The following is an 18715-nucleotide window of genomic DNA, read 5'->3' on the forward strand; positions in this document are numbered from 1 at the left end:
TGCAGAGGATACAATTTGGCATGTTTCTACAGAAGCGCTTGAAATGGACTCTCAACGCTTACTGACAAAGCTTTCTTTTATTGCTGCTTCAGGTTGACCTTGGTGCCCCAGCCATCCCTGCAAGGCTTCTGAGCTCCATTGCCAAGCGACAGCCTTTGGTGATTGCTAGGCTTGGCCACTTTCTGGCTGGTTAGGTATGTGTGGTTTACATGGTCCACAAACTCAAAATGTAAGATACCAGCAATGCCAGAACTTGTTTTCTAGATAACTCAAAAATGGGAGGACAAAAGAAATCCTAGGAAAGCTCACTGCACAACACAAAACCACTAAGGAGCACCTGCTTCCGATATGGCAATCGGACACCAAACCTTAATGAAGCATCTGTCGTTTGGCTGAGTTTTCCTGTTCAGCTTTTAAAGAAATGCAACTTCAACAGAAACAATGGCCAAGCAAAAAGTGTTCCTTTTGCAAACTACCAATATTGGTAGGCGAAAGCCTGGTTGTAACCACTAGTTTTCAGTTGAAAACTTTCTTCATTCAGACTATTGGAAGACTGCTGATGCTGTAAGCCATGTAAAAAAACTTGAAACTTAGCGATACATTTATTTTAAAGGAGCACTTCACCACTGAAGCAAAACTACTGTAATGTCCTTTGCAGAGTGCCTGAACAAAAGGGTACTTGTGAATGAAGAATGCATTATATTAATCATTGAACAATGTCAGCTTACTGATTGGATAACTCTCCAGTCCTGTCCAGGGGAAGTGAGGGTATACCAAGTTCCAGGCATTCAACAAGAGTGGTTGGTGTGATAGCTCTTGTGGTCACCGTTTGCCCTCAGTCAGAACCATAACTCAGGAAGAGACACACCGTTCTACTACAGAATCACTGCGCCACAAGCCCAAGGGGTTGAGCCACACCAAACCGACAGCTCAACACAAGAACAGGGACTAGTCTACTGTAGAGCAGCAACTGCTCTATACTTATGAATAGAAGCTTCTTACACATTCTCTAGCGAAGCCATTAGATTAAAAATTCATCAAATCTCTGTATCAGCAGCAGGTTAAATTATTGTGAAGATAAGCTCAGAGCAGGGTAAATTCACTAAGATGCTTACCCTACCAAGATGAATTTGATTTTAGGGGTCAGTGGAAGCAAGCCCATGCAGAGCATGTCTGAGGCCTGGGGGGTGGGAAAGCATAAAGTGATAAACTCAAACAAAAACCAGCAGTCCCTGGTGGGGCTCCCTGGCTGACTTAGCCCTCCAAGGACCAGGGCAAGTGTACCTACCTGCCTTCCCCATCTGTACAGGCCTGAGCAAGAGCTTTTCTTGCTCTGCTCCCAGCTCCACCATGCTTATCGGTATTCCCCATGACTCCTTCCTCTTTATTACGTAACTGCACTTTCTGCTGCTCAACGTCTCGTCTGCAGTAACCCATCAAACCCAATTATATCAAATAAATCACGTTATGATTTGTTCCACTCCAATTGTTCGTAGTGAACGAATAGCGTTAGCATTCTCTTTCCAAACTCCCCACTAGTGTCCAAAAGCATGTTTTCTTCATGTGAAGGTGTAGACAACTTGATTCAGGTTGCTTCTTAAAATAAGACTCCTAGCAAGCAAGTAGTACAATGGCATCGTATTATAGCTACTGCATCATTTTCTGCCAGCCTGCTTCTTGTCCTCTAGGAACTTGCTTCTTGAGCAGTTTTCTTAGGACTTTTCACTGCTCGGAACTTGTTTGCAGTATTCCATGTGAGTAACAGGAGATAACCTGACCATGAGCTTTCTTCCCTTTGCTGCAATACTTCTCTAGCTAATGAAGTGAACCTCGTTTCTCACAACGGAAACGAGGCAGAGACTAAGGCTGTTTGCATACATTGTTGGTATGTGAGCTTAATAAGTAAGCTTGATAACTGCTATATAGTAATCCCAAGTAGTTGTGTACTAGCGCCATAGTGTTTCTTTAACTCCTTCCTGCTGTGGCAGAAGCGTGGGGAAGAGGGACACTCCCCTTCCTGCCCCGATTGGTAGACGTGCCTTGTGCTCTGAGATGGTGCTGCCTGGAGCCTGCAGCCTAGAGCCTAGCACTCATGTGATTTCAAAAAATGGGGGTGGTACTCTGCTTCAAATTTCAGTAATTTCACAAGTCTCATTCAGCTGCTGGTTGTGTAGAAGAGCTGTTAGCGCCACAACTGAAGCTGTAGTCCAATGCAGTTACTTCAAGACACTTACGTTGACTCTAATAGGGTTTGCTTCAGAATAAACAGGGATAGGATCGTTAACCCCTTCTGTCAGCATCGATGATGCTATTACAGTTATCAAGAAATCAAAGCACAGAAATTCTATTTGGTAAAAAAAAAAAAAAGTGTGGTGAAATATGCCAAATACAGTATTAACGGAAATCCTGTGAGGCAATTGAAACTGGAAATGATTTGCAGAATCATGAACACCAGCTTAGTCTTGCCTATAATTATCATTTGGGGGGGTATTCTGTAAATTGCCCACAGTACCAGCAATCACATATTTTAGGAAATATTTCCAATCACTGGCCAAGTATTTGCTACATTAGTTTGTTTCTTTTTAATTTTTTTGGACATGGCACTCTGTTAACGAACCAAACAGCTTTAGCAGGAACAACATCTAAGATGGACTCTACTCTCAACACAGATGGTGCCTATTGAAGGATAATGTCTTATTGTACAGTGCATCAGATGTTTATTTTTATAATTGCACACAGTTGTTTTTCTATGTTTACAAATTAAGTTATTTATATATGGTTTTATATGCTGAAGCTAATTATTATTTTTCCAGGTATTCGATTAATGTATGCTTTTTAGAAATACTTGATACTTCAACAGTACTATTTATATAATAACTGGTTTCTTTTGCAACTATAACACTATGGTACCTGTGAATGCCTAGAATGAGAAGAATAGTCTTAAAGTGAGGCAAAACTATTTTCTGTGAAATCTTCTATTGAATGTGGGGGGAAATATACTCAGTTACTGTACCATATCTTTAGCCCATATCTGCTTTTAACCAAGATTGCTATTTTCATATCCTCACAATAAAAATAATTTTCTATATATGGAAATGACAGAAAAGCTCCATTATTTCCTGGCCTATTTTGACTAGGCTATGCACCAAGAGATGTTGCTAAGCTTGCCCCCCGCCCTAAATCTCTTTCATCAGTTTTCCTTTTTGCCTTGTTCCAGACTTTGTTAAAATATTAGGAGCAGCAAAAAAGAGGTAATGTAGAAGTTAAATGCTGCGAGTCTTGTCTGTCCACCACTACATAAAATGGCAGTTATGGAACTATTGCAACAGCATAATCTTAATGGTTTAGCTACAGGCACCCTTAATTTATGTTTTCCACAAATCTCTTCCTTGGATCAAAATCAGTAACATTCAAGTAGCCTAAATTGAAGATTTTGTTATATAGTGAGCGATAACCTCATCTAGAGGATTTGTGAAATTTGCTGAAGTAGTTATACAAAGGATAAAGAACGAACAAGTGGGGTATATACAATCATTTTATTACTTTTTAATAAAGTAAAAGACAAGCAGGACTCCTGAAGAAAAAGTATGTGGTGCAAGAATAAAGGAAGGGGAGAAGAGGGGCTATAGCTCACAGGAAATGCCCGTTTTTATAAGTAAGTCTACAGAGTTATAGAGCAGACCCAAGAAAGGATTGTCTTTTAAAACATGCTGGAATGCCAGAGTTTCCAACTCAGCAGTTCTTCAAAGCATTCTATCAAAAAGGGAAAATATTTCATTAAATGCTGCCACTTAAAGCTGTTTCTCTAATAAAAGAAAACCTTCCTTCATTATTTTTTAAAAAACCATATACTGTACTAAAATCTACATTATGGGCAAACACTCATAAAAAACCCACAAGCCAATGCTTGGGAAATTGTTGTATTTTAAGACATGATTTGACCTTTTAAAAGGAGTAAAGGATTTTAAAATTTTCAAACTTGAGTTCTTGATAAATAGAAGTCTTACATTACGAGTTCTGCTCCAAAGGCCACACATGAACATTACTAGAACTGAGAATTTCCTAAGTAAGAATCCTCAGACACCTAGGAGTCTATTATACATCTGTTCAGATTCCAGGCTCTTCCAACACTCCAGAACAGGAATGAGCCTCTGGTCTCCAGCTGCTGCTGGACTCCCATCATCCCTGACAACTGACCATGCTGGCTGGGCCTAATGGAAGCTGAAGTCCAACAACATCTGGAGGGCCACGGGGTCCCCATTGCTGCTCTAGGCCTAAACCCCTATATGCTGTCACACGCAGAAACATTGACTTGTTCCTGCAATTCAGATTAAGGTGCTTAAAATGGCTCCTCTTGCAACACTGTGTTCCCCTTGAAACATCTGGACATTATTTGCAGAAGACCAAGGAGGTCCACAGTAATGCCCAAGCGTAACCGGAGCCAGGAAGTGATGAACGATTTCAGCAGCTTTTAAGCATCTCTGTGCTAGCTTTGTGCTGCTACGGGGCCTCTAGACTGCCCCACCAATTCACAAGGCAGGGTCTTTGGTTCTGCAATGCACTCCTCAGAAATAAATATTCGTAACAGTGCTTCTAGTTCCTTGGAGAAGTCCTGTGGAAAAAAATGCAGAACAAAATTTGAATTAGTGTAGGGGAATATGCAGAGTTAATCACTATGCTTTCAAGCTGCCCTATTAACACTGTCCATAAGTGCTTTTGCTGCTGCTGCTGTATTCTTTTAGTCATTTATACTGACTGCTTTTTTGACCTTGCTGTAGATGGAGGGCTTTCACTGAACTACAGCATAATTGCTTTCTAATAAATAGATCAGCAGTATCATACAGCACTCTCTGGTGTGGTCCCTGTGCCTTTACATCAGTTTGTTCATCTTAATTTCTAGTTCCACGGGAACTGGAAAAAATTAGAAACTTTTATGTAGGCTGAAGTGAGACAGTATTTTCAATTAAAATGTATGGGCTGCCTTTCAACTGCAAAGTGGTTTATACAAATAATTAACATAAAATACTACAATGAGCTGACAAGCAGAGAGGTGTAGACTGGTTTATATATACAGGAAAAACTAAACGCCAAGTCTGCTAAAGTAGTCTTTCGCTATCCACATGAAGATTGCAATAGTGGACCTGGCAGATCTTGAGAGGGATTGTTAGACGGTAGATCTTTCCATGACGGCACCTATTTCTGGAGGATGCCCTCACTACACATGCTGGTAGAATCCAAAGCGATGGTCCCATAAACCATCCTGAAACCAGGTGTTTGGGGACATGGGTGGAGAACCTGTGGCTCTCCAGATGTTGGACTACAACTCCTTTCATCCCTAACTATTGGCCATACTGACTGCGGCTCATTGAAGCAGAAATCCAGCAACACCTAGGAAGACCTGCAGGCTCCCATCCCGGTTTAGGGTTTTAAACAGTCAAAGCCAGCACCTTGGATTTAGCCCAAGAAACAAACTGATAGTCACTTAGTCAGCAAGGAGTTACATGAGCTCAGTCGGTAGCTGTCCCAGCTGGCATAAGGGAAACAAGAAGTAAAGTGTTTGTGTGTTAACTGTGCTCTGAACCCCCCAAAACCTGAAATGGGCATACTCACTGAAGGCCAAGGCAGTTTCTGGAGGTCATGCAAACAGCACTGTATCTCCGTATCTGCCATTAATCCATGCTCAACAAGACCACGAAGCAGGAACAAGAACAAATCCCACTGCAAAAGAAACAGGGAGCATCAGGGCCTCCAAGTAATATGCCAATGAACTTCCTTATGATTAAAATCCTGCTTAAATGAAAATACTGCCTGATACACCAAGGAAACAGTTGCATGAAATCATACACCAGGCACAAGGCTAAGAAAGAAAAGCCACATCTCTCCTGCCCAAAATTGTGAGGGCGATTTCACACCAGAAAGGCACACTGCCTAATCGCATTTGCCAACTGATGGTTTGGAAGGGGCGGGTCAAGAACGAACCCAGCTGGCAAGGCACAAATGCCATGAAGCTGTCTTGCACGGAAGCCTGCAGCTGTTTCTCCCGCTAGCCAAAAGTTCCAAATTAGATCCTATGCTTTTTCCCTAGATGGGAACGCTACTAATTGGTTGTGTGTGTTGACCTTTGGAAGGAATATAGTGTTCCACCAATAACAAGTTCATCCATCTAAAAGCCTGGAGGTATATCATGCTCCCCACATGAACTCCTGAGGATTCTGAAACTTCTCTGGGACTAGGCACAGAAAGATGGAAGAGGCAGAACATACATACATAGGGAGGCAGGAACACCTAGCTTAATTTCTCCGGCACAGCTGGTCTCCATTCCTTATATCACCTTCTCAGTTTGTCCATTTACTTATTTATATTTTTTACAGGATTTCTTACCTGCCCTTCACTGTAAACTCCTAGGGCAGGATATAACAGTACAGCCATACGATTTAAAATCTACCTAAGTGAAGAAAAGGCTAGGACTTCAGGAGGGGCTGGATGGGTTTTAGGGATAGCGTAAACCAACAGCTCTCCTACAAAGAACTTACATTAACCAGTAACAGGATTACAGTGTTAAGACAGTTATTGAACATCTCTATTAAGAGTGTCTATTTGAAACCAAGTTTTGTGCCTTGCAACAGTAACCACAAAGCTTTTGAGTGTAACCAAATAACATTCCTGCTTTGTTTTAAAAGTGCTTCATCCTTGTAACATCTTGCTGCCGGTAAATAAAAACGCCACCACAAAGAGTTACTGCTATAATATCTCTGCTGTGGGAATACAGGGAGAAATTAACACTAAATAGTGACCACGTTAACCCAGCACCCATCGGAAATGAGGATGTCTGTCATGCCCCTCCCAGGCAAAGTAAGTGTCTACCAGTCCCCGTCCCCCCCCCAAAAAGAAAGTCAAAAAACTCACAAGGGTTGTCAACCTGGTGGCCAAGAAGCCTTCACTGGTGCCAGCTTGGCAATTCCTGAACAAAATATTTATTTCCACATAAGGTAAAGGTAAAGGGACCCCTGACCATTAAGTCCAGTCGCAAATGACTCTGGGGTTGCGGCGCTCATCTCACTTTACTGGCCGAGGGAGCTGGTGTTTGTCCGCAGACAGCTTCCAGGTCATGTGGCCAGCATGACTAAGCCGCTTCTGGCGAACCAGAGCAACACACGGAAACGACGTTTATCTTCCCGCCGGAGCGGTACCTATTTATCTACTTGCACTTTGACGTGCTTTTGAACTGCTAGGTTGGCAGGAACTGGGACCGAACAACAGGAGCTCATCCCATTGCAGGGATTCGAACCACCGACCTTCTGATAGGCAAGCCCTAGATTCTGTGGTTTAGACCACAACGCCACCCGCATTTCCACATACTTTTACCTATATCTCTCACTGGCATCCTTGCAGAAATAGTATGTGACAACTTTAAACAGTGAAAGCCAAGCACTCCCCAGTCTTATGTATGATTATGCCAAACGTAAGGAGCACAAGGAGGTTTAGCAAGTGGCTTTGAAAGCACTCAGAAGCCCCCCACCTTGTCCTGTTTGTTTTCCGCAAGGTAGGCAGCATTTTTCCTACTGAAGATCAGCTGCAAGGGTACAGGTGCCTCAAAGTCTTCTTTCCAGATGGAGAGCAGGGACTTCAGAAGGCTAGAGATGAAGCGGTTCTTTGCTTGCTGCTGCTCCTGCTTCTTTGGGGCTGGGAAGGTCAGCCCATGGATAGGAACACGATCTGAAACTAGAAGCAACTGAGATAGAAATGCTGGACTTACTCATGTGAGTTATTTTTAATTCTGAAAAAGCGACATCATATCATGATGGGGGCAACTCTTTCCATGCACGCAAGAGGAGAAGGACTTCAGGAACCTCCAGGGTATGGGGTGAGCCCGCTCGATTTAGGAGGCCTTCACAGCTAACAAATGAACTCAGCTTCCCCAAATACTACTGTGGGATCATGCCTGGACCCTGCGCTCATCATCTGAGGCCCTTCTTCGTGTGCCTCATCCATGAGGTCCAGAGGGTGGCAACACAGGCCTTTTCTCTTGTGGCTTCCCATTTGTGCAATTCTCTCTCCAGGGAGGCTCACCTGGTGCCTTTGTTGCTAATTAAACAATCTATGGATTGACTATACTTGTTATAGTTTATTACTATAGTACAGTGGATGCTCAAGTTGCGAACGTGATCCATGCAGGAAGCACGTTCGCAACCCACAGTGTTTGCAACCTGCAGCGCCGCGTGTGCGCATGCGCAGGTTGCAATTCAAAGCTGCGCATGCGCAAGTGCCAAAACCCAGAAGTAACCCATTTCGGTGCGCAACCCAAAATCGTGCAACCTGAAGCGTCTGTAACCCAAGGTATGACTGTATTTTTGTGTTTTTATATTGTAAACCAGATGATTCTCGGATAAGAGGGGTATAGAAAATAAATACATAAGCAAGCAAGCCTTGACGGTTTGATACCATTCAGGACAGCCACTCCTCCAAAATGAGATGGTCTAATTAAGATTGAAGGGAAGAGGAACAGGGATAAGAATTACAGCTCTTACCTAGAAGGGAAGCCAGCTCTACTGTGCACTTGGCCAGTTGCTGCTCTGACGCTGGGCATATGAACTGAAAAACACAAAGCTGAAAACTGACTACGAAGAAATGCTTTCACAGGTACAAAGAATGTATCTGAGGCTGCTGTCTTATCAAACACTTTGCATTTTGAGTATTCAAGTATTGCAAGCAATTATGAAGGCATGCACAACTATGGCTTTATATACAGGCCAGCAGGCACTTTGAGTCTTTCCTAGTGGATAAAAGGGGGAAAGCTGTTAACTAATACATGTATGTATTTCATATGATTTACAAGCAAATTCCCGAACAAGTAAACTTTAGGAGGGCAGTTTAATTTAGAAATTCTCTCGCATACACATAAACCATAAATTAATTAGAAAAAGTGAAAACAACTGCTGAACCTAGTACATATATTAACACTACTCCTCCACTCTCCCCTCTCTCTCTCTCTCTCCATCTCCACTGCCGATAAAAGACTACGTCAGAAATAATTCTGCAAGTAATGCACTCATTTCTACCTTTCTGCATCCAAGGGTCTGGCTCAACCTTCCCAACAAATTTTCCAGATCGACAAACTGGATTGCTTCATCCTCATTCCTTGGGCCGACAGCAAGGCACAGCACATCCTAGATATAACAGCATTTGTGACTCAGAATGCACGTATATGTTCTGGAATCCTAGAGAGCTCTGCTAACCATATAGAAAAGACAAAATATCACAGTGAAGCCTGAGAAGGGGCAAGGAAGGCAGTACAGGGCTGGGCTATCCCACCCATTTCCCCATCAAATAAGCCTCCTTGTAGACAAGGATGCTCAGAAATATGTCACACAGTAAAAGCTTGGGGTGGGAGAGTGGTAGCTTTCGCCATCAAACGAATTACTAATGGGAGCAGGTTACCTAAAGCAGAACCTCCATAGACTGAATCCTTATCAGGACTGGCCTTACAAGCCAAATTGGGTGGTGCCACCTACCTGTTAAGTCATGTGGCATCATCAATGACATGATTGGCAGGCAGGCAGCAACCACCCAACTCTCAAAATGTGTGGGGTTTCCAAGTGCCCAACAGCCAGCTGGGAACCTGCTGCAGCTTCACAGCTGCTTTGCCCTGGCAGCCATCTCCATTCTCCTTTAAAGGTGGGGTGGCAGCTCCTTTGAAGGTTTTTGCAAAGGACTTTCAGATGAAACCCCCACACCTGTTTCAGCCTCTAAGGAGAATGGCTGGAAGTTCCCTACCATGACCTATCAAAGGATCCCCTCCCAGGCCCACAGATGATCTTCGGAGGCCCTGCTTTGTCTGCACCCACAAAGGTGTCACAGGCAGCTGCCGGTGGGAGGGCCTTTTGGGTGGTGACACCCCAGTTGGTGAATGCTCTCATTTGAGAGGCTCGCCTAGCCTGCCTGCAACTTTCTTGGTGCCAAGTGAAAACCTTTTTATTTTTATCTAAAATCTGTTTATTTAATTTCTAAGCTGTATTGCATTGTTTATTTCACGATTATAATGTTACTGTAAACCACCCAGAGAATTTTGTCATCGGGAAGCATATAAATATTGTTAATAAATAGCCAAAATAACAACACAGGTTAAGAGGAGAGAGCAGCGGATTCATACCTTGATTTCGTTTATGATCTGCGAGGGGAATGCAGCCTGATGCTGACAGTCTGGAGAGCACCCCTTCTTCTTCTGCACAGCTTCGCTAGTACTAGGCAGGGAAAGCGCCTGCGTTTTCAGCATTCGGCTGAACGTGGCCTTCACTTCTCTCTTAATCAAGGCTGTAAAAGGAACCAAAACATACACTCGCTTTCAGACCCTGGACACTGAAAACCGGACACCCATTACATGATATAGAGCCACTTCTCCGCACCAGCCTTATGTGGTTCCTCCTTTTATATCACCATTCATATGGCAGTTCACCTCTGCAAAGTTCAAGCAGCATAATCTGAACAAGAGAGGGCAGCCTTTCTGGGTTACCCTCAGGGGTAATCTGTCAGGGGCTGGAAGGCAGCAAAACAGGGCCACTTGTTTCAGTTATTTCTATTACCCGCTTCTCATTCACTTCCCTGCCAGCAGGCTGCCAGCGAGAGACGGATCCCTTTCGCAAGAGTTCTGAATTCGGCCTGGAAACAACCATGGATCCAATGAAGTGGTTTCAGTAGTGGAGTAACATGCTCCCCATCCCCAGCTCCAGTTAGCATTCTTGCTGCCACACTTTGAACAAGTTTCCAGACGCTTTTCAGAGGCAGACCCATGTAGAGTGTGTTGCAGTAGCTCATATGCGATGTATCTAAAGCAGTGTTTCCCAACTGGTGGTCTGTAGACTTTCGGTTGCATGCTGATAGCCACCCAGGGGAGTCTGTGGCATGTACCCATCAGCTATGTGGAACATCCCATGGGGGGGGAGCGTTCACACGAGTCACATGACTCATGCTGGAGCAATGGCCAGAAGATGCACATCCCAGTTTTGTGCTGGGACACGGAGGGTATGGTAGCACCATTCACACAACAAAACATTTTCAAAAGTAGGGGATCCATGGCTTGGCTTTTGAAAAACGAGGTCCAAAGTACTTAAGGAAACCATAGATCTGCCTCTTTCAGAAACAGACGCAGTTGGCACACCAGCTTATACTGGGAAAAGGTATTTTTCGCCACAGCCACCAAATGGCACCCAGGGGTAAAGCACATAGAAACAGTGGAAAAGCCTACCTGTGATGTTGGTGGTGAGCCAAGTGCAGGCCTTCTCGGTAGCTAGTCCCACCGCAATATTTGCTGCACAGCTCAAAACCTTGGGTGGAAGAGCAGGTGAGATTTATAGTTATTTCCACTGATTACATTCAAGGCTGTGAATACACTATCAACAACAGTCACAACAAATCAATACAAAGCTGCAGCAAGCACAAGAAATCAGATGGAAAATTAGCCTCGAATGAAAATCAAGGGACTGATTTTTGTCTCTCACCATCCTGCTGAAACGATAAATGGGCATTGGCTTCAGCTCCTCCAACTTCTGCTAAAATGTTGATTAGGAGGAATATAAAGCAACTGTTCCTTGAATATGGCAATTGGAACATTTTATTTTGTAGCTGGAAAAAATGCAGGGAAGCATTACTTGGGCCTTAAGAGCTAGGAACTGTCACACCTCCTTTTAACGTGACTGACTGAATGAGGATTTGAGATTTTAGAAACAGCTTTAATGTTTCAAATGCTTGTTCGTTTTAGCAAAAAGGCCTGGCTATTTTAGATGATCACGAGGTTCAGAAGTTTTTGGCTTCTGGCCATTTTTAAGTCACCGTGTCAAAAAAAAACAAAACACAATTTTCCAATGTAGAAAAAGCAAAAAGAAAGCATCAGAAAATAGGATCCTAAAATATACATACTGCTGCAGATGTCTCTTCTGGCAGCAAGATTTTCACAGCCTCAGGGGCCTTCTTCCTGCAAAATCTGTAGATGTACATAGGCATTATAAAAAGCACCGCCTGAAACATTATATGTAAGACATGATATTAGAAAATCTGTATTTTTCGTCCCCCCAGGGATGCAGCCCAAATATGAATTCAAATGGATTCAAATTGCTGGGAGTAACTGAAAGCAGAACAGTTTCCTACTCAGCTCCCTCTAAATTTGGGTACCTACACCTGAAAGCCAGAGGGGAAACTGAGCCAATATGCCAGTAGTTATCCTGGCTGATACCAAGGTGAGAACTGAAGTGACCACATACTGGGTGCAGTCTCAATGTGGCAGCCCAGGACAGCAGCATAACCACAAGGGAAGATCTATTACGTCACCCAGCTGTTGTTCCTTACTCTTTGCCTTGAATAAGAGCCTGTGCCCCTTCTTCATACAGCTGAGAGCACACTTCATCCAGCACTTTGTCGTAATTGCCAACTTCCACCTTCACTTTGTCCTGTAACATGACTCTGGCTCTTTTCACCAGCTCTGCTACCAGAGTTGCCCTGCAAAAGCCAATAGTAATAGCACAATAATAAAAAAACAACAACCAAAATATATCCTGAGAAATTACAGGTTCAGAATTAACATCCTGAATCAGGTTTGCGGGAAAGCCTTCTATTAATGTTTTGGATACCATTGGAAACTATGGTTTAACATGCGTCTGCTGCGAATCTAGGGGCATGAGAGGGAGATGCTCTTGAGCTTCTCATTGCCAATCCAAAAAAACAGGGTTTGTTGACCTAGAAACATAATGGTGTGTGTGCCAATCTTAACATTTTCCTGTTGTTTATTACTGTAGGTCATGGCATAACTCTATATAAAATATAAGTGAGACCATGTGGATAAAGCTACAATATAAGCAGGCAGCAATCACACATCCACAACCTGATCCAAAGAGCCTAAAGAGTGTGTGTGTGTGTGTGTGTGTGTGTGTGTGTGTGTTACATTTGCCACAGAACTCGCACTAAAAGTGAATTAAGAAGGGGAAGCGTTCCAAAAACAGACAACAAATGAGAACAAACCCAAAGGAGCTTAAAAGCAATGTACTGGAGATTTAAAAGAGTAGGAAAATAAAAGTGTCTTTGCCAGGCACCAAAATGACACACAGAGAGGAGCCAAGTGAGCTTCTGTAGTGAAGTGAGCACAAAGAAGGCTTAGCACTTACATTTAATAATAAAAGCAGTTGATGATCTCACTCAATATTTCTCACATTTCACAATTCACCATCACCATTTGCTCTACTGACAAATTTCACAACAGCAATATAAGGGATGCACAAGACTAAGAGCTGTATCAGTAAAACCCACAGGCATGTCCTTGCATCATTTAAAAGCTGCCTGCTTATATGATTAATACAAGGGGGAAAGATCTTTTGACATAAATTCTCCCCACCAGACCATTTATGAACTCCATCAGGTTACAGGTGCCTTTCCTGCCCTTACTTGATGTGCTTGACACAGTTGGATCCAATTCTCTCTGCCACAAATTCTACAGTTCTCCGCAAAGATGGGGGCTGATTGTGGAAGAAGGCTTGTTCCAGCTCTGCCTGTTAAAAACAGGAAGAACAAGAATCCTAAGGAAACCATAGCATTCTACGTGAAGCATTGTCCCCCCAACACGAGCCATTCCTGAAGTATATCTGAATGCTTTGATTGTTTATTCTATTTGATTGGCATTTTTTAAATTTAAGAGTGGTATCCAACTAAATTTTATTCAGGGCAGACCCACTGAAATGAGTGGGCATAATCAAGTCAATCAATTTCAAGAGGTCAGCTCTGAGTAAAAGTTAGTTGAATGCCACTACCCTTGGAACAAAACATCAAAAAACTGCCTTCCAAATAATGTCCCATAAATGGGGAGGAACCAGAGACAAATATAAAAAGAAGCATGTTGAATTTTCAATTGACTGGCCTGCCCCCCAAATAAAGACATTTTAATGCTTGCATATGATTTATTTCATGGAATTTATATACCGCTTGATTGTAAAAAACAAACAAACAAACAAACAAACAAACCCACCAAAGCAGTTTCTTTAGCATTTCATAAGCTTGGCAGCAAATTCAGGTTTTTCCTAACTTGGTTCCCTAATTCCCTTTCCCATTTCTTTATTTAGCTAGGGGTCAATCACCTCTTGCATGCCTGCAATTCACACAAAATTAGTGGCATAGGGTATATGGCTACTTATTGCACAGCTCCACTAAAAAAATAAAATATCAAAGTGCAAGTTGAGAAATTCCTCCTTGAAAAAATCCAGCCTTCCCCAACCTGCTGCCTTACAGATCTTGCTGGACTCCATCTCTAATCATCCCAAGCCAACAGGACCAATGGTCAAGGATGATGGGAGCAGCAGTCCCAAAACACCTCTCACCTGAAGCTTCTGCTGTGTGATGGGAGGCTTTGGAACCAAGGTCTCAGCAGCAGTCGGAGTTATTTTCCTGACATAACCACCATTCTTTCCTCCGCTTCCCAACACAAAAGACGACAGCAGTTTCCTCAACTCACCTAGAGCAGAAGGATACGCGAATTAAAAGACAGCACATGTAGATATCTGAACACTCTGGTTTTTAAAATTCAATCTGATTGACAATTTTAAAATTTAGGGGTGGTATCCAACTAACTTTTATTTGGGTCAGACACAACGAAATGAGTGAAATATAATTAAATCCAGGAGGAGTTGGAGACAGAAAATTGCAGAGAAGTGTATGAGACTGAACACTGGAAGAAAAAGCAGCCATGATCCCAGCCAACTTGAGTATCATAAGCAGTTCAGGATGTTATTCACGGTGAATGGAAAAACAAGGACAAATCACCAAATAGCATTTTCACTGGTCACAACCCCCTAATCTGTGGGCCCAGTTTAAGTGTCATACTGAAACACACAAAAAACATTTTAACAGATATAATTGTAACTCAATTTTGGAGTAGAAAGCTTAATGTTTTATAGCTAGACGCTCTTTCCACTGCCAGGCAAAGGAGAGATTCCAGATTTCTCAAGCAGCATATTGTTTCTGACACAGGACATACAGTGGTACCTCGGGTTACATACGCTTCAGGTTACATACACTTCAGGTTACAGACTCCGCTAACCCACCCAGAAATAGTACCTCGGGTTAAGAACTTTGCTTCAGGATGAGAACAGAAATCGTGCTCCGGCGGTGCGGCAGCAGCAGGAGGCCCCATTAGCTAAAGTGGTGATTCAGGTTAAGAACAGTTTCAGGTTAAGAACGGACCTCTGGAACGAATTAAGTACTTAACCCGAGGTACCACTGTACTTTGATAAATGACTTACCAAGATATGGACAGCAGGTATAAAGTAACTGCTGATCCACCACAGGCACAGAATCCTAAGGGGGAAAGAACAAACAACAGATTGATTCCTTTCAGAAGCATTAGATAAATGCACAGAAGCCCACAGACTGCTCTTTATTCTTCAGGTCACTCTTAGGCTTCGCGTGTCTTAAACAAATAACATTACAGTTGCTCTCTTTCAAACACACCCGCCTACACTCATCTATGTAAGTTTACCAGAGCTTGAACAGTTGCTGCAGAGTCTGTTGCCAGTTCTTCTGATCTCACTTCGCCTGCAAAGAACAGATTCCCTGGGACAGTAGGCACCTGGAATACAAGCCCCAAATAGTTAATCCTCCAAGGAGGGCAGAGCGAAGCAAAAATTCAGCTTCACATACAGGAGTGGATGAATGGTTACATGGGTGAAACACTTAAAAGGCTTAAGGAAAGTACAGTAAGAAAAGTTTGACTTGACAATTTCTACAGGGCTTGTTTAGTTTTTTCAAAGGTACAATGTTTGTTACAATCACTCATCCGTACATGAAAAAGCCATCCCAAAATGGCAAGGATCAGCAGCTTGTTCAGGAAACACATCTCTTTATTTTCAGAAATCAGCAGGTATCTGTAACAAAAGGTTACAGAATAGAGAACAATAAACTTCAAAGGTTTTATCAGTTTTACCACCTCTGCATTTCCCCCTTTGGCAAGTTTCTTTTGCTGTGCTCTCTCATTTCCCTTGCATATTAAAACTCTGGCCCCAGCAGCAAACCCGTAAACAAGACATGTGCTAGTGCAAGCTACTACATTGTTCCTATTTCCCTCCATTAGTCATGAAGCCAGGGTGCAACATACAACAAACCTTGGCTTACCGTGATATGTGAACCAATGTGTGTGGTTTGCTTCTCCCATGGTAAGAGCCATGACTCATGGTTTGTTGCTCCTGGCTCCATGAACACAGGAACAAAATGGGAGCAATTCAGAAGAATGCACTAGCATGCTGCTCGTTCACTGTAAGCTATGGTTTATGGTTAACTTTACAACACAACTACCATTTGAAATGCACTACTGGAAAAAATTGACTTTCAACTTCTTCATTTGTTTCTGCAAGTATTGTGATGTAATGGAAGGATGTGAACATCTGCAGCTGAAGGAATATGATATATTTCAAGTCATCACCGGAGCGTTCCTATACTGTGGTAATTATATATTTAACTCTGTGCTATAAATTTCTTGGTATATACTGTAAAAGAAAGCTTTAAGTCGTTTCCGTAGACCCAGAAATTGTTAATGAGTACAATAAAAGCTTTACTAAGAAGCCAATGTCCTACCCTCACAAGAATTTAGGTCCTTGATGCAGATCTCAATTAAGATGCAAATATTTATTTCCAACCTCTTACCTGTACAGCTGCAAGAGGAGAGAAAATATCTTCCCATAGTAGTCCAGAAATGGGGCGATATGATCCATAAGGGAAAGGAACTCTACAACCCAAGGTACAGTCAAGACGGTGCATCGTTTCTGGATTGATTGCCTAAGCAGCTTCAATATATCCAGCACAGGATGGGTCTTAAGGGAAAACATTAGGGAAATGTTAACTTTAATTCCTCTTCAGCACACATTACTTACTATCACGGGCAACCACCAGAGTGTTTGATGATGAAACACCAAAAAGTAGGAAAGGGAAATAAACATATCCAACTCCTCTTTCATTTCTTTCCCTCTACTGGGTTCTCTTTCCTTCACCACTAAGAGGAAAACTCTTTCCTTGGCTAATTTGTGTGAACAGAACACTCTCCTCTTGCAGAGATGGAGGTAAGCCATAAGCACACAAGCACCTGGCCTTATTATTCAGGTCTTGTTGCATCTTCCTTTGTATACTTTTTAATTTGGCAAAGAAAGGGGGGTGTTTTTAGCTAACATCACGCAGAGCAGCTAGTTAAGTTCCGAGCTCAAAAAACAATTTTTGAGGAGAAGTGGGGCAGGGGAGACAGAAAGACACAAGGGTGCAATCAGTTTCACATATCAAGGAAAGGTATCAGAGCAGTATCTTAGAGAGACCCAATATATTTTGGCACATGAAGCCTATTCAAATCCAGCAATCTTAAATCACTCATCTGGCTAAACTGTATTTCAAATGGTTGTACCCTATGACCCTGGAGTGAAAGGCAGGTAATAAATTGAAATAATAATAACCACCCCTTGCGTTTTCCACATTCAGCCGGCACACTGACAAACCACACAGCACAATCTGATGTCAAGAGAGCCAGTGCAGTTTAGCAACAAGAGTGTTGGACTTTGACGTGAGCGAGTGGGGAGGCATGAGTCTAGTAAACAATATAACTGCAAATAATGGTCCATGGAGACTATTCCAGAGGCGTAGTTTGTACAATGTACTGAATTAGTTATTGACATTATGGGTTACTTGTTTGGAGTATCCCTGTATCAGATATTTACATCAAAAATCGTGCAAATGTGCAAGCTTCTGATGCAACTGTGTTCACCAATAAATGAAACACTTCCCCTTCCTTCCATATCAAGAGTGTAGTTAATTCATATGGCTGTACCGCATGAGTAACTCAATCTTCCCTCAGTTTATAGCAGCAACACAAGCCGCATCATTGAAACAATAATAGTGCACAGCAGGGGAACCTGCAGCCCTCTAGATGTTGTTGAACAGCTCTCAGCATCCTCTCAGCCTCACGGGAGCTGTGACTCCCCCACAACATCTACAGGACCGCAGGACCCCATCCATCCCCATATTGGAGGTTGCTTAACTAGGATAGGAGTTTTAACACCAAGTATCTACCACCTCAGGAGCAGCCCAGAGGCTCCTCTAATGAAATGCCTGCACGCCTCTCTGATAATAACAAAATTAAATACTTCTGTTAGGTAAATGTGGCTGGTTACGCACTTGGTTTCTTAACATCACTGCAGATTCTAGCAAGTCTCCAGTTGCTGGTTCCGATGTGTGATAAGGCAGGAAGACAAGTAAACCAAAAAACTTTGCCAGGAGTCGGAGGCTCATAAGGACAGCAGCAAAACGCTTCTTTTCATCCTGCAGTGGAAAGAAAGGCCAGACATATAGCCACAGATAACAGCAGCAATGCCTAACATTTTGAATGCTCACAACAAACCTATAAGTTAAGTCTTATGTTCCCACTTTGGTGGTTCGTTTATTATTATATTTTGTGGGGTGTGCAGCAAGGACAGGACTATCCAAATCAGAGACAAATCAGCATGGTGGTAGCAGTCGCAGGTCTACCTAGTACAACTGGGGCTCATCAGAGAACGCTACTGTCTTCTATATACTTGCACTGTATTGGAGAAGGAGTGGGATGGGGTTTACACTGCAGCTACCACCCAGGCTTTCTACTGTTGCTCCACCACTTGGACAGGTGCTTTTGGAGAAGCAATGATGGAGGAGTTGAGGCAGGGTGACATCG

The 18715-nt window shown here is 42.7% G+C and overlaps 2 protein-coding genes across 9 annotated transcripts in view; one reads left to right on the forward strand and one right to left on the reverse strand.

Annotated features, from left to right (window-relative positions):
* Positions 1 to 3096, forward strand: part of STARD9 (StAR related lipid transfer domain containing 9) — an 84623-nt gene extending 81527 nt beyond the window's left edge. For all 6 annotated transcript variants that reach the window (XM_053383824.1, XM_053383807.1, XM_053383815.1 and 3 more), the window contains one exon: positions 93 to 3096. In XM_053383824.1, the coding sequence (XP_053239799.1) occupies positions 93 to 194 (102 nt within the window). In that variant the 3' untranslated portion in view covers positions 195 to 3096. The remainder of the gene's footprint in view (positions 1 to 92) is intronic.
* Positions 3097 to 3517: 421 nt separating this feature from the next.
* The window catches only part of CDAN1 (codanin 1), a 29730-nt gene continuing 14532 nt past the window's right edge, over positions 3518 to 18715 (reverse strand). The window contains exons 13-28 of one of the 3 annotated variants that reach the window (XM_053383857.1): positions 18184 to 18327; positions 16672 to 16838; positions 15815 to 15896; positions 15512 to 15601; positions 15276 to 15330; positions 14355 to 14488; positions 13429 to 13532; positions 12340 to 12489; positions 11914 to 11977; positions 11243 to 11321; positions 10151 to 10311; positions 9060 to 9167; positions 8529 to 8592; positions 7520 to 7722; positions 5611 to 5718; positions 3518 to 4612 (exon numbers count right to left, since the gene is read on the reverse strand). In XM_053383857.1, coding sequence (XP_053239832.1) covers positions 4487 to 4612; positions 5611 to 5718; positions 7520 to 7722; positions 8529 to 8592; positions 9060 to 9167; positions 10151 to 10311; positions 11243 to 11321; positions 11914 to 11977; positions 12340 to 12489; positions 13429 to 13532; positions 14355 to 14488; positions 15276 to 15330; positions 15512 to 15601; positions 15815 to 15896; positions 16672 to 16838; positions 18184 to 18327 — 1839 coding nt within the window. In that variant the 3' untranslated portion in view covers positions 3518 to 4486. Of the gene's footprint in view, positions 4613 to 5610; positions 5719 to 7519; positions 7723 to 8528; positions 8593 to 9059; positions 9232 to 10150; positions 10312 to 11242; positions 11322 to 11913; positions 11978 to 12339; positions 12490 to 13428; positions 13533 to 14354; positions 14489 to 15275; positions 15331 to 15511; positions 15602 to 15814; positions 15897 to 16671; positions 16839 to 18183; positions 18328 to 18715 lie in introns of those variants that run through there. The other 2 variants (XR_008329835.1, XR_008329834.1) reach the window with 2 other exon arrangements.

Source organism: Podarcis raffonei, chromosome 1 (assembly GCF_027172205.1).
Source record: "Podarcis raffonei isolate rPodRaf1 chromosome 1, rPodRaf1.pri, whole genome shotgun sequence".
Classification (NCBI taxonomy): Eukaryota; Metazoa; Chordata; class Lepidosauria; order Squamata; family Lacertidae; genus Podarcis; species Podarcis raffonei.